At 44.6% G+C, this 16,061-nt stretch overlaps 1 protein-coding gene across 4 annotated transcripts in view; it reads right to left on the bottom strand.

Moving 5' to 3' along the window:
• Nucleotides 1–8,473: 8,473 nt before the first annotated feature.
• eps8l2 (EPS8 signaling adaptor L2) overlaps nucleotides 8,474–16,061 on the bottom strand; it is a 282,983-nt gene continuing 275,395 nt past the window's right edge. For all 4 annotated transcript variants that reach the window (XM_086007782.1, XM_086007781.1, XM_086007783.1 and 1 more), the window contains one exon: nucleotides 8,474–12,859. In XM_086007782.1, the coding sequence (XP_085863908.1) occupies nucleotides 12,788–12,859 (72 nt within the window). In that variant the 3' untranslated portion in view covers nucleotides 8,474–12,787. The remainder of the gene's footprint in view (nucleotides 12,860–16,061) is intronic.

Here is a 16,061-nt window from a genome sequence, read left to right as displayed (position 1 = left end):
CATTGGGACCAACGACATAGGAAGGAAGGGAGATGAGGTCCTGCATCTAGAATTTAGGGAGCTAGGTAACAGATTAAAGAGCAGGACCTCAAAGGTTGTAATCTCTGGATTACTCCCAGTGCCACGTGCTAGTGAGTATAGGAATGGGAGGATAGAGCAGATGAATGCGTGGCTAAGGAGTTGGTGTAGGGGGGAGGGTTTTACTTTCCTGGATCACTGGGCCTGCTTCTGGGAAAGGTGGGACTTGTACAAGTTGGACGGGTTGCACCTGAACCAGAGCGGGACAAATATCCTTGCGGGGAGGTTTGCTAGCACTGTTGGGGGGGGTTTAAACTAACTTGGCAGGGGGATGGGATACAGAGGGGAGCTGAAATAGGGGGTGATGTGCTGCCAATTATAGAGAAAAAAACAAGTCAGCTTGGTAGACAGGGCAAACATATAAGGGCAAGGCTGGATGGCATCTATTTTAATGCAAGGAGTCTTGCAAATAAGGTGGATGAACTGAAGGTGTTGATAAACAAATGGGAGTATGATATTGTTGCTATCACGGAGACATGGTTGAGGAAGGGGCAAGACTGGCAGCTCAATATTCCGGGGTACAGAATCTTCAGGCGAGACAGAGGGGGAGGTATAAGAGGAGGGGGTGTCGCAATATTAATTAAGGAGTCAATTACTGCAGTAAGGAGGGATGATATATTAGCAGGTTCCTCTAATGAGGCCATATGGGTGGAGCTTAAAAACAAAAAGGGGGCAAGCACTTTGCTGGGAGTGTACTATAGGCCTCCAAACAGTCAGGGGGAGATAGAGGAACAGATATGTAGGCAAATCTCAGAGAAATGTGCAAATAATAGGGTAATAATAATGGGGGATTTCAACTTCCCCAATATTAACTGGGATAGTCAGAGTGTGAAAGGCTCAGAGGGTGTAGAATTCTTAAAGTGCATCCAGGAGAGCTTTTTGAGCCAGCATGTAGAAAGTCCTACAAGAGAGGGGGCGGTACTGGACCTAATTCTAGGGAATGTGGCTGGCCAAGTGGAAAAAGTGCTAGTAGGTGAGCACTTTGGTGACAGTGACCATAATATGGTAAGATTTAAGGTGGTCATGGAAAAGGACATGGATGGGCCGGAAATAAAGGTTCTAAATTGGGGGAAGGCCGATTTTAATAGGATAAGGCAGGATCTGGCCAAAATGGACTGGGATCAGCTACTTGTAGGAAAATCCGCATCGGAGCAATGGGAGGCTTTCAGAAGGGAGATTGAGATCTTACAATGGCAGCATATTCCCGTAAAGGTCAAGGGTGGTTCCAAAAACCACAGGGAACCTTGGATGTCAGGGGATATACGAGAATGGATTAGGAAAAAAAGGAGGGCTTTTGGCAGATACAAAAGGCTAAAGACGGAGGAAGCCCTAGAGGAGTACAAAAAGTGCAGGGGGCTACTTAAAAAAGAAATTAGGAGATCAAGGAGGGGCCATGAAATAACACTGGCGAGCAAAATAAAGGAAAATCCTAAGATGTTTTATAAGTATATTAAGGGTAAGAGGATAACTAGGGAAAAATAGGGCCCATTAGGGACAAAAGTGGCAATCTGTGTGTGGAGCCGGAAGATGTAGGAGGGGTTCTGAATGAATTTTTTGCATCTGTTTTCACTATGGAGAAGGACGATGTAGACATAGAAATAGGGCGGGGGGACTGTGATATGCTCGAACATATTAACATCGAGAGGGAGGAGGTATTGGCAGTTTTAGCTGGCCTAAAAATGGATAAATCCCCAGGCCCGGATGAAATGTATCCCAGGCTGCTGTGTGAGGCAAAGGAAGAGATTGCGGGGGCTCTAACACATATATTCAGGACCTCTCTGGCCACAGGGGATGTGCCAGAGGACTGGAGAACCGCTAATGTAGTACCATTATTCAAGAAGGGAAGTAGGGAAAAACCGGGGAACTACAGGCCAGTGAGCCTAACATCAGTGGTAGGAAAATTATTGGAAAAAATTCTGAGGGACAAAATTTGTCTCCACTTGGAGAGGCAAGGATTAATCAGGGATAGTCAACATGGCTTTGTCAAGGGAAGATCATGTCTGACTAATTTGATTGAATTTTTTGAGGGGGTGACTAGGTGTGTGGATGAGGGTAACGCAGTGGATGTGGTATACATGGATTTCAGTAAGGCCTTCGATAAAGTCCCGCACAGGAGACTGGTCAAGAAGGTAAGAGCCCATGGAATCCAGGGTGCCTTGGCACATTGGATACAAAACTGGCTTAGTGGCAGAAGGCAGAGGGTGATGGTCGAAGGTTGTTTTTGTGACTGGAAGCCTGTGGCCAGTGGGGTACCACAGGGATCGGTGCTGGGTCCCTTGCTGTTTGTGGTCTACATTAATGACTTGGATATGAATGTAAAAGGTATGATCAGTAAGTTCGCGGATGATACAAAAATTGGTAGGGTGGTAAATAGCGAGGAGGGTAGCCTCAGTCTGCAGGACGATATAGATGGGTTGGTCAGATGGGCGGAACAGTGGCAAATGGAATTTAACCCGGAAAAGTGCGAGGTGATGCACTTTGGGGGGACTAACAAGGCAAGGGAATACACAATGAATGGTAAGACCCTAGGCAAGACGGAGGGTCAGAGGGATCTGGGTGTGCAAGTACACAGATCCCTGAAGGCGGCGGAACAGGTGGATAAGGTGGTAAAAAAGGCATATGGGATACTTGCCTTCATTAGCCGAGGCATTGAATATAAGAGCAAGGAGGTTATGATGGAGCTGTATAAAACACTGGTTAGGCCACAGCTGGAATACTGTGTGCAGTTCTGTCGCCACACTACAGGAAGGATGTGATCGCGTTGGAGAGGGTGCAGAGGAGGTTCACCAGGATGTTACCAGGGCTGGAGCGCTTCAGCTATGAAGAGAGACTGGGCAGATTGGGTTTGTTTTCCTTGGAGCAGAGGAGGCTGAGGGGGGACATGATTGAGGTGTACAAAATTATGAGGGGCATAGATAGGATGGATGCTGAGGAGCTTTTTCCCTTAGTAGAGGGGTCAATAACTAGGGGGCATAGATTCAAGGTAAAGGGCGAGAGGTTTAGAGGGGATTTGAGAAAGAACTTTTTCACCCAGAGGGTGGTTGGAGTCTGGAACTCACTGCCTGAAAGGGTTGTGGAGGCAGGAACCCTCACAACATTTAAGAAGCATTTGGATGAGCACTTGAAATGCCACAGCATACAAGGCTACGGATCAAATGCTGGAATATGGGATTAGATTAGACAGGGCTTGATGGCCGGCGCAGACACGATGGGCCGAAGGGCCTCTATCCGTGCTGTATAACTCTATGACTCTATGACTCTATGACAGGCTAAGTGGGCAGAGATTTGGCAGATGGAATACAATACTGGAAAGTGTGAGGTTATGCACTTTGGCAGGAAAAATCGTAGAGCAAGTTATTACCTTAATGGCAAGAAACTGGAAAGTACTGAAGTACAAAGGGATCTGGGGGTCCTGGTGTACGAAACTCAAAAGGTTAGTATGCAGGTGCAGCAAGTGATTAAGAAGGCCAATGGAATGTTGGCTTTCATTGCTAGGGGGATAGAATATAAAAATAGGGCGGTATTGCTTCAGTTGTACAAGGTATTGGTGAGACCGCACCTGGAATACTGCGTACAGTTTTGGTGTCCATACTTAAGAAAGGACATACTTGCTCTCGAGTCAGTACGAAGAAGGTTCACTCGGTTAATCCCGGGGATGAGGGGATGGACATATGAGGAGAGGTTGAGTAGATTGGGACTCTACTCATTGGAGTTCAGAAGAATGAGAGGCGATCTTATTGAAACATATAAGATTGTGAAGGGGTTGGATCAGGTGGATGCGGGGAAGATGTTCCCGATGGTGGGTGAAACTAGAACTAGGGGGCATAGTCCTAGAATAAGGGGCTGCTCTTTCAAAACTGAGATGAGGAGGAACTACTTCACTCAGAGGGTGGTAGGTCCATGGAATATGCTGCCCCAAAAAGCTGTAGAAGCTACATCATTACATAAATTTAAAACAGAAATAGACAGTTTCCTAGAAGTAAAGGGAATTAAGGGTTACGGGGAGTGGGCAGGAATTTGGACATGAGTCTAGGTTCGGATCGGACATGGCCCTGTGGGTAGCGGAGCGGGCCCAGGGGCCGTGTAGCCTGATCCTGCTCCTATTTCGTGTGTCTAATTCTGTTAGATTCAGGAGATGGTTCTGTGATAGTGGATTGGCGGTTAGGATCAGATCAGCCATGATCTTATTGAATGGCGGAGCAGGCTCGAGGGGCCGATTGGCCTACTCCTGCTCCTATTTCTTATGTTCTTATGTAAGTGCACGAATGTCTCAAGGAGCAGAGCCTTGGTGGTGAGGGGTCTGCAGCGAGAAGGGCTTCCAGATTCTGCAATGTATCCGGGGAGGTATTGCTGCCTGAGGTCAGAGTCAGAATAGCTTGATGGTTGGGCACTGAGGGCAGGAAGTCCCATGAAATGTTCAGGCTGTTTGTAGGGGCAGAGGCAGTTAGTGCAACATCCACCACCCTAAGAACTGCCACATGATGCAGAAAGAGGTTGAATGATCTCACAAGGGTGGCCAAGGTAAGTCAAGACTCTATTGCCAATTCATATCCTGTACCACTGATAGGGATCTCACTCAGCTCCTTACCAATTCTATTCTAACTCTCTCAGCATTTAGGTATCAGGGAAACTCACTTATGCAAAGGTAGTCTCTGCAAATACTCAAGCACAATCTGTATTCAAAACCACTCTGTTAACGCACATAGCCTGCCACAAGTGCTACTGTTAGTCTTCAAGGATACTTCATTTAAAGGGCAATACACCTTCAACTCTTGTCCTCATGACATGCATGCACACATATAGGGGAAGATATCCATGCCACTCTCATGTCATTAACAATGTCTTCATTTCCCACAAAAAAAGCATAATCAGCACCAGAGAAATGCAACTATAGGAGGAGCACCATCGCTGAAAACCTGCCTGAGCAGGAGGCACTGGAAATCAGAGGCAGACAAGCAGGAGAGGCTGTGGGAGATGGCAAGGTTGGAAGTCAGATGTCAAGAGAAGGTTGGTAAAAGCTGGAAAATGCTCACCACAGGTTGCGCCTTCAAGATGGTATGCCAGTTTGCACAGGTAAACAAGCTCTTTTGTGTCTCACATCATAGGCAGTGCCTTGTAGGAAGGGGCTGGCTACTTCAATGATCACCCAGGCACTTCCAGATTGCAATATATTGGCATGTGGCGAGCCACAGTTGCTGCTCCTTCACCAGCTCTGTCATGGCATCTTATTTGCACAAGCACCAACACAGACACCCACTTAGAAGGAAGTAGTTCGTGAGTGAGAAGGATTTTCATCAGATGAGGCAATGAGCACTAGTGGACATGAGGACCGGGAATGGAATAGGGGAAGAGTGTCATGGAGATGAGAGAAATGATCACCTTTGGCTGAGGACCCTAGAGACCCAGATCTCAGGGGCCCAGTCTTCAAAACAGTGATCATGATCTCTTGTGCAGGTTGTTGAGGTGGTTTCCATGCCTATAATTGAGATGATGGATAAGTGGGAGGTATTCATATGGCAACACATTGCAGAAAGTTTCTCATGACCATCAAAACCCTGGAGAGAGTGAACAGTGCTGCAATAGATACATTGATCACTTTCACAGGGCACCAACACTTATTGGGACTATTTGATGACACTCACCAATAGCAGCTCAAAGCATATGCCCAACACCAGAGGGCTGCAAGGAGTGGTTACAGATGTTGCGGTCTCTCGAGAGAATGGTAATGAATCTGCCTCCTTAAGAATTCCTCCAATGCCTGCACATGAGAGAGCTTCAGATATGGATACTAGTACCACTTGCCATTGCAAAAGAAAGGCTGCCAGCAGCTGATCTCCCTGCAATAGCAGCCTCACTGAGACCAGAGTCATTTCAGGTCTCTTAGGGTTCCAAGGGTATCTTCTTAGCCGCGCATCATTCAACCTCATCTCACTCAGGGTGCATCTCCTAGGAGTAATAAATTCAGAGCAACAGCAAATAGGTTAGCTGGCACAAAGAGAAGACATGGTGGTAAAAAATAATTATAGATACTGAATGCTTTTGTTGGTATATTTTGCTAAATGTTTCAGTGCAAAGTAAATAATGTTTGACCACACAGAGTTCTGAGTTCATTTCTGTGTTTTCTTGCTTTCCTGGATGATGGCAAGGGGAAAGTAGATTTTTGCCTTCTGAATTAGGCTGAACTCTTTGACAGTAAAGAACATTGTGAGAAGGGAGAGCAGGCAGGTGTGAAGTGATCTTATTTGGTGAGCCAATTTTATTCATCAAAAGCACTGGACTATAAGTTGTGTTCTCCTTTCTCTGGCTTCTGGCTGTCCTGTTCGAAGTCCTCTCCTTTCTGTGCACCCTCTTCATGTTGTGATAAAGGAGGTCCTTCCCCCCAACCCTGTCTTCATTATCATCATCTTCAGGTTCTAGGAGCAACAGGCCTTTCTTCATTTTGATGTTATGTAGGACGCAGCAAACTACAATGATTCTGGAAACAAATGGGGAACACTATATTAAAAAAATGAACAAGCAGACACCATCTGCCTGGCAGGCACTCTCTTGCAACCATTTGATGCAGCATATGTATGTTAACCTGTTTGCCATTATTTCCCCTCTTTGCTATTTTATGGGGAGTTTTGGTCACCTTATCTGAGGAAGGATATTCTTGCCATGGAGAGACTGCAGCTAAGATTCACCAGACTGATACCTGGGATGGCAGGAATGACGTATGAGGAGAGATTGGGTCGATTAGACTTATATTCGCTAGAGTTTAGAAGAATGAGAGGGGATCTCATTGAAACTTATAAAATTCTAACAGGACTAGACAGACAAGATGCAGGAAGGATGTTTCCAATGGCAGGGGAGTCCAGAACCAGGGGTCACAGTCTAAGGATAAGGGGTAAGCCATTTAGGACTGAGATGAGGAGGAATTTCTTCACCCAGAGAGCGGTGAACCTGTGGAATTCTCTGCCACAGAAGGCAGTAGAGGCCAATTCATTAAATATATTCAAGAAGGAGTTGGATATATTTCTTGAGGCTAAACGGATCAAGGGATAAAGGGATAAAGCAGGGACAGGGTACTGAATTTGGATGATCAGCCATGATCTCATTAAATGGCAGAGCAGGCTCGACGGGCCGAATGGCCTACTCCTGCTCCTATCTTCTATGTTTCTATTCCATTTACTTTAAGAGGTTTAACATTTTTGTAAAATAGTAGAGAGGATAATTTCAGACAACAAATTTATGTGTCAAGTGCTACCATCCCATGGTATAATTTCAGGGCTTACGTAAGTCACTGTCAATTTATTACTTTCTATGTAACTCATGTATCCATTATTTTCTGTTTAATTCACTGCCAATTATTTATTACTTTCTATGTAACTCGCATGTGTCCATTATTTCCTGTGTAACTTGCTCCCAATTATCTAATGACCCGTAATTTGCGGTCAGCGGCGATGCGACGGTGATTGCTGCTGACCTCGAAGAAAACTGTCCACGGAGATCTTGCGATTGTAACAGCAATATTAGCGCAGAAAAGCTCTAGTTTTCACCAGTTCCGCTGATTGCTGGCTATGGGTGGGGGGAGGGGCGTGTTGGTGGGCGGTTCACAGCACAGCCTGTGTCGGAGCAGTGAATGACTGACCGCAACGTCAGCATTTCCGTGTTTAGATGCCCCACTAAACCCTGAAGTTGCGGTCAGTTTCAGAGGGGTAATGATGGCAAATGCTGACAGTTCGCGATCATTACCCAGTGCAAAATATGGGCCATTATTTTCTGCATAACTCTTTCATGTATCCAATATTTCATGTGTAACTCACTTCTCTATATAACACCGTGGTTATCAATTATACTCTGTGCAAATTACTGTACTCCTGTTAGAGTACAAAATTAGAGTCAGGCCTTTCAGGAGTGAAGTTAGGAAACATTTCCACACACAAAGGGTGGTAGAAGTTTGGAACTCTTCCGCAAATGGCAATTGATGCTAGGTCAATTGATCATTTTAAATTTGAGATTGATAGATTTTTGTTAACCAAAGGTATTAAGGGATATGGGGCAAAGGGGGTATATGGAGTTAGGTCACAGATCAGCCATGATCTCATTGAATAGCAGAACAGGCACGAGGGGCTAAATGGCTTACTCCTATTCCTATTTCTCTGTTAGTCTCTTATGCTGTATCCAAGCGTGCAGGAAAAATGTATTGTATGTAGCCAAAAGACAAAGTTTGAAAGAGAAACAGTGTTTCTTGCAGGAACCTAGACTGTGATTGAACTTACAGTTTTTAAGATGTGCAATAGTTTGAGATTTGTCATAATAGTTGGACAACAGCATAAACCCAAAAACCAAACTGACCATGTCCATTTGTTTATCTCACAACCACAAATTAGTTTAAAAGAAAAGAAAATACAAATTTCTGATATTTTCTTTATTTCATTTATTCATTTTACAATAAAGATGTGTTTACATAAAAAGACTAGAATGTTCTATAAATCAGCACTACTTAAAAAAAGTTCCCAGTTTTGAAAAATCAACTTGGTCTAACTGCTGCATAATTCCTTTCACTCCTCCATAATTTACCACTGGGAAACGGCACAGTTCATTTTACACAAAGCTAACTTTATTTTTCTTTCTTTTCCCTGACAAAGTGTTTTTGTACAAAGCATAGAACAATGTTTTCCACAGAGCTTGCATGTCAAATGATGTATTTTATTATGACTAAAAAGTCAGAAAATTAAGCAATGGAATTCTGATGTTAAACTGTGTTAGATCAAAGCCAGTCTTGATGTTGTAATAAATGTTGGATGCATACATATAGGAGACAAGAAAATCAGCTTTTTTTTTGCTGAAAATCCAATTTTTATAGCCCAGTTCACAAGCTTTTTCCAGCTATTTCCCACAGTGATTACCACACATTGCCCATATTGCAGTGACCAACAGACAGCCCATTCTGATGTTTTGGACAGACAGCAGCAAAATCATCTGCATACAGTTTGCAGCTTCCATTCAGATTTTTATAAGGCTCTGTGATAAATAATAATGTGTGTGGTGATCATTAGGGCAAATGATTTGTCATTGCATAGAAACCAGAATTTTCATTGCCTCCGGCATTTTCTATGCCAGACTCTCACTGCATGTAGTAACTGCAGAAATTTGCACGATTTATTATGGGATGTCACGCCAGGCTGCGGCAAATCACTTGTGCTAGTGATGATATTGGTGAAATCTGTCGACATTAGTAATTACTAAGGATACTGGTCATTGTGATATCACCATGGTCCTTCTCATAAATAAAAACTGCAAGAAAAGAGTTAGCCAAATCAATACACAATAGAGATGTAATTCTGCAACCCCACCCTCCCAGTGGGGAGTTGCACCGAAGAAGCGTAGGTCAGAGAATCGAGGCTATAATCATGGAATTACCCCTTATATTCCAGTTCTCCGATTAGATTCAAAATAAATACTATAGGACTGAAATTTTAATGGAGTCATTGCACAGCTGAACGTGAGGGGGACAGGACTTTTTTCTGTCAGCAAGTGATGGCACCACAGATATCTGCATCTGTCTTCCCTGACAGAGAGGACTTCAGACTTGTCAATGCATCCAACATGGATTCTGGCCTTGGGGGACCTGTTTTGAGACAACTTTGGCAACAGAGAGCTTTGGTGTGCCATCTCTCAGGATCTAACTAATACCATCAGGTTTACTTTCCTACATAAGTAGGGAGCTAGAATTGGCCTTCATGTTACCATCTTCACTTCGGGTGACAGCACAGGTGACCGTTCTAGTGACCCCCCTCTGGTTCTTGCACACGTTAGTGTCAGAACACAGGATCAGACTGCCCATGCAACTGCAGTAACTCTCGCCCCAAAAAGATCACAGAACTTCAGGCACTATGTCCTTGGTCCTCCCGTCCATGCCCCAGTTGGTAAATGTACAGCCTGGTGTGACACTAGAAGATCCCAGGTTCAATTCCCATTTTGTAATGAGTTAGCCAATCTCAACTGGAGCTGCAGTTACTATGCTATAATTGGGCTTAGCGCCCTAGTGTGCGTGTGTGAATGTTGGGTGAGGACAACATTGGGCTCAGCTATGATACTCTCCACAGTGGAGTAACTGCATCACGCTCAGGCCAGCATTATCCTCTTCAGGGCAGAGTTCCATTATGGCTCGACTTCCCTGGTTCAAGGCCCATTGAATAATCGCTGCAGGCATCCGGCAAGATTCCTCTCGCCAAGACAATGCCCACCAGCGGAAAGGAGGAAATGCTAGCAGTGTTGCAGTATGATTGCAGCTACAGCACTTGAAGAGGTGCGAACAGAGTTAAAAGGGAAGACGTGTCCCGAAGCAGCCTTGTAGGCCTCGGCAGAAACTGAGGTCCCCACAGGTAAGTCATTCGGGGCCAAACTGGAGGCTTCTACAAGGCCCTCTTCCTCTGTTAGGGAACCCAGGCCTATTACTACCACCTGCAGAAACCTACTGCCACCTTCCACATGCAGCAGGAGGGGAAGACGTATGGGAAGAGGGGAGGAAAATCCTGGTCAGGGCAATGAGGAGGTGGGAGGCCTCACTCCATCATTTTCTGCCATGATCTCATCCAAATTTTGGGTGGGATTGCAGAGAAACCTATCTCAATGACTAGGCTCATATTTAGTTGAGGTAACAGCAAAATCTTCAGGAGAGGAGGGGAAAAAACACTTGTTATTAAAGAAGCAAGATAAATACTGGGTACTACTGGAGTACAGATTATTTTGGTAAAGAATATATATTTGGGGGAATTTGGTTATAATCGAGATAAGCGATGTGAGTCCTGGGATTGAGAAATAGTCCCATTGTTATCTGTCGGCAGCAAACATTGCTTGGCAGAAATATTGTGGGTTAGAAACGGAACAAAGCTTCCACTGCACTACTGCAAAACATTGTGCCCTAACCCACTCTTAGCAGTGTATTACTTCCAATTCTTACAACATTGCCCTCTGACTGGGACCAACTTATTAGCAGTAAATTACAGCCAGATTTGTACTGCTGTCTCTTGTCCAATGGGAACTGATTGGCAACTTCTCAAACTCATTCACTTATTAACCCATCAAACAGCAATTAATTTAAACCTGGATCCCAGACATAAAAGGAGGCAAAAAAATTGGCATGAGACAAAGTGGGGAATCTTCCTTTATATTGACGCTGAATTATTTGCTAACATTAGCAAACAGATGTAATTATATCCTAATTCTAATGGATTCGTCACACAGTCCCCATCAATTAATTTTAATTCATAATCATATATATATATACATTCTCACATTAAAATTATATTTGGAAGAACATATTTAGATATCTAGTTCTCTTACTGCTAAATATTAGGATCTAATTCTCTTATTACTAAATCTGTTTATTAGTACTGATGCCTCTCTCCATGAGTTAATTCTTATGTGGCTTCTGGTTGTGAGTCACATACCAGTACTCTATCGGTACTTACTGCTAGGGGTCTACTGTCAGTGTTGTATGGTAGCGTGCTAGACAGGAGCTCCTGTATGGGTGGCTGTTGGACATGGATCTGGTGTCAGTTCGATATGGATGCCTGTTGACTGTGAACCCATGTCAGTTTTACATGGGTGCTTGTTGGATGTGGACCTTGTGTCAATTCTAAGTGTGTGCCTGTTGAATCTGGATCTTGTGTCATACTGTATGGGTGGCTTTTGGATATGACCTTGTGTGTGTTCTATTCGACTGCCTGTGGATCCATTGTCAATTCTTATACGGGTGCCTGTTAGATACGTTGCTATGGACCTTCTGCTAGTACTATATGGATGTTTGTTGGATGTGGACCTTATGTCAATAATGGGTGTCTGTTGGATTTTGACCTTGTCTCATTATTGTGTGGGCACCTGTGGCAGTGGACTTTGTGTCAGTACCGTATGGATGCCTGTTAGATGTGGATCTTATGCCAGTAATATGTGGGTGCCTGTTGGCCATGGGAAAACTTAAAGTTATCGATGAAAGTTTAAAAAGCCCAATGAAAAACAACTCAAGAGTAAAGGGACCATTATTATTTGTGTAAGTAAAAGAAAGCTTATTTTTAACCTATTGTACATTTTGTGTCATTCTTAAACAGCAGAACCTATACATTAGTTCAGCAATAAGTAATAAGAGTCCTTAATCATATTTATAACATTATTATTGGAAATTACTGTTGACGATATTAGTGGACAAATGTTTAATCGTTTGTATGATATTCCATCTCTATTTTAGCAGAGTTGTCAACCCATTTATTTTACTGTCTCCACTACAATAGCAGACAAAGGAATGTTACATGAATGCAGTCTGCATTTGTTCATTAATATTGCCTACAGCAGTTTCTAGGCTTATCTGTATGGGTCAGGAGCTGGCTGCGGGACTACCATTTTGCTGTTCTACTAGTAGTTAGCAAATTACATTTATACTGTGTTCACTTGGCTTCAGGTTTTGGCAACAATGCTCCACAAACATCCACTACTATTTCTATATGTATATGGTGTGCATATTAATACTTCATGCCAACGACAAGACTGTCTGAAAGCCATGCAGGTTCTGAATAGGAATTTCCTTTAGAAACAACAGGAATAAAATCCACAAAACAATCAATGTTTGTTAGTAATTCCGTAAAAGAGATTGCCTCCCCACCCCCGTTTATACATATTTTATTTATTTGTTTTATTGTCCAATCGCAAAGCAAACTGCAGTGAAATTCTATTGATTGGAATCAATCCTCTCCTGTCTTCGTTTCATGATTTCTTCCAGCTCTGTATCACCTCGATGCTTCTGTGAATTAGAATATAGAAAGAGGAGAATAAAGTTATCAGCCTATCTTTTTTTTGACAATAATTATGATTGTGTGAAAGTATATAACCTGGCCTTGAAAGGCTACAATACTGGTTTGGCTACTGCTGCACACTGTGCCATGGGTCCCCAGCAGCTCTCAGTCAGTATGAATTGTTGTTCCCTCATTGCAGTGAATGGAACTGGTTTGGGACAAACACAGCTCTCCCGATAACTAGTCACGGAGCAGTTGAGAAGCAAAAAAGAAAGGACTTATTTTGCTTTGATCGAAAACAAATGCATTTACCAGATGGACACCAGATTGAGCAGAAGCACTATTCCTGGGACTTTCCTTCCCTATTAATCGGGACATGGGCCAGTCCATGTAATATCTTGGGGGGTGATTTTCATTCAGAAGTCGGGAAGGAGGCGGGACTACAACTTTTGGGGATGCGGAGGTTGGGGATGGCATTGAAAGGGAAATTAGAGAAGCGTGCAATAAGGGCACAGCAGTTATCATGGATGACTTTAAGCTACATATAGATTGGGCTAACCAAATTAGTAACAATACTGTGGAGGAGGAATTCCTGGAGTGTTTACGGGATGGTTTCCTGGACCAATATGTTGAGGAACCAACTAGAGATCAGGCCATCTTAGACTGGGTATTATGTAATGAAAAAGGATTAGTTAGCAATCTTGTTGTACGAGGCCCCTTGGGTTGGAGTGATCATAATATGATAGAATTCTTCATTAAGATGGAGAGTGAAGTAGTTGACTCAGAGACTAGGGTCCTGAATTTAAATAAAGGAAACTACGATGGTATGAGGTGCGAGTTGGGTAAGATTGATTGGGGAATGTCACTCAAAGGGTTGACGGTGGATAGGCAATGGCAAACATTCAAAGACTGTATGGATGAAGTACAGAATTTGTTCATCCCAGTTTGGCATAAAAATAAAACAAAAAAGGTGACTCAACCGTGGCTAACAAGGGAAATTAGGGATAGCATAAGATCCAAGGAGAGGACATATAAATTGGCCAGAAAAAGCAATAATCCTGAGGATTGGGAGCAGTTTAGGATTCAACAAAGGAGGACAAAGGGATTAATTATAGAAGGGGAAAATTGAATATGAGAGTAAGCTTGCAGGGAACATAAAAACTGACTGTAAAAGCTTTTATAGATATGTGAAGAGAAAAAGATTGGTGAAGTCGAGCGTAGGTCCCTTGCAGTCAGAATCAGGGGAATTTATAATGGGGAACAAAGAAATGGCAGACCAATTAAATACATATTTTGGTTCTGTCTTCACAAAGGAGGACACAAATAACCTCCCAGAGATGACAGGCAGTTAATTGGCACTAATCCCTTCCCGCCTCTGGTAGGCGGGTCCCAGTGCGGGGCGGGTACCCGCCTCCTTTGAAACTTACATGGAGGTGGGTTGGGGGCGGGATGGTGTCGGGACGCCCGAATTTGGGATTTTAACCCCCCGCACGCCTCCAATCTCGACTCCACGAGTCAATGAAAATCGACCCCTTGATGTTTGTGTGAGTAGCTGAAGCCTTCAATAGGGTTATAGACAGGCTAACATTTCTAGATAGCCATTATATGAATCACTCAAACCTTTCATTTAGATTCCAGCCTGTAAATTACTTCTCGGTGTCCATTATTATCTTATATATATATATATATAATAAATGAGTTTATGTCTGTGCGTATGCGTGCGGTAAACTCAAAAGTTATAGAGTGTACCTACACATATGTTATATCAAACGAAAGCTTATGATTAGGGGAGTGTCATAGGCATGTTTATTTTTTGGTCAGACAAAAATTGTTCGGACAGTTTACAAAAAACGGACAAAATCCGCTCCTTTTAACAAAGCTTCTTCGGCGTCATTTTAACAAAGCTTCTTCGGCGTGACTGACGAGTGGATGGACCAATCAACGGGCCGCATTTGTGTTGAGTGACGTGATGGTTGACCAATCCTGCGGGGGAACCGCGGTAAGATGCGTCACGGGGGGGCGTTTCATGGCGTGTGTGGGCGGGGCCTAAGCCTGCGGCCTGCCGTGAGTACGGGACCGGGAAAAGAGAGGGAAGGAGAGAGAGAGAGGGAAGGAGAGAGAGAGAGAGTGAAGGAGAGAGAGAGAGAGGGAAGGAGAGAGAGAGAGAAAAAGAGAGAGAAGGGGAAGGAGAGAGAGAGGGGGAAGGAGAGAGAGAGAGAGGGGGAAGGAGAGAGAGAGAGAGGGAAGGAGAGAGAGAGAGAGAGAGAGGGAAGGAGAGGGAGAGAGAGAGAGAGGGAAGGAGAGAGAGAGAGAGAGATAGAGAGAGGGAAGGAGAGAGTGAGGGAAGGAGATAGAGAAGAGAGGAAGACACTGTCTCTGTCTCTGCCATGGAGCGGTGGCGGCGGGCCGGAGTGGGAGCTGAGCTGAGATGAGTCGGGCCGGGCCTGAGGCGCTACGCCGCGCACAGGGGCTCCGGGTCACCGCGACCGGGCTCTGAAGTCCAACCCCTTACCCGGGGTGTCTTCCTCTCTTCTCTATCTCCTTCACTCTCTCTCTCCTTCCCTCTCTCTCTCTCTCTCCTTCCCCCTCTTGCTCTCTCCTTCCCCCTCTCTCTCTCTGCTTCCCTCTCCCTCTCTCTCTCCTTCCCCCTCTCTCTCTCTCTCCTTCCCCCTCTCTTTCTCCTTCCCCCTCTCTCTCTCCGTCCTTCCGTCTCTCTCTCCTTCACTCTCTCTCTCTCTCCTTCCCCCTCTCTCTCTCTCTCCTTCCCCCTCTCTTTCTCCTTCCCCCTCACTCTCTCCTTCCCCCTCTCTCTCTCTCTCTCTCCTTCCCCCTCTCTCTCTCTCTCCTTCCCCCTCTCTCTCTCTCCTTCCCCCTCTCTCTCTCCTTCCCCTCTCTCTCTCCTTCCCTCTCTCGCTCTCTCTCTTTCCCTCTCTCTCTCTCTCCGCCTTCACTCTCTCTCTCTCTCTCCTTCCTCTCTCTCTCTCTCTCTCCTTCCCCCTCCCTCTCTCCTTCCCCTCTCGCTCTCTCCTTCCCCTCCCTCTCTCTCTCTCTCCTTCCCCCCTCTCTCTCTCCTTCCCCCTCTCTCTCTCTCCTTCCCTCTCTCTCTCTCTCCCCTTCCCTCTCTCTCTCTCTCTCTCTCTCTCCTTCCCCCTCTCTCTCTCTCTGCTTCCCTCTCCTCTCTCTCTCCTTCCCCCTGTCTCTCTCCTTCCC

The sequence above is a fragment of the Somniosus microcephalus genome, chromosome 15 (genome assembly GCF_052327205.1).
Source record: "Somniosus microcephalus isolate GS21.2 chromosome 15, FLI_Smic_1.0, whole genome shotgun sequence".
Classification (NCBI taxonomy): domain Eukaryota; kingdom Metazoa; phylum Chordata; class Chondrichthyes; order Squaliformes; family Somniosidae; genus Somniosus; species Somniosus microcephalus.
The sequence above is the reverse complement of the archived record's forward strand: the minus strand, read 5'-3'. Positions and strand labels throughout refer to the sequence as shown.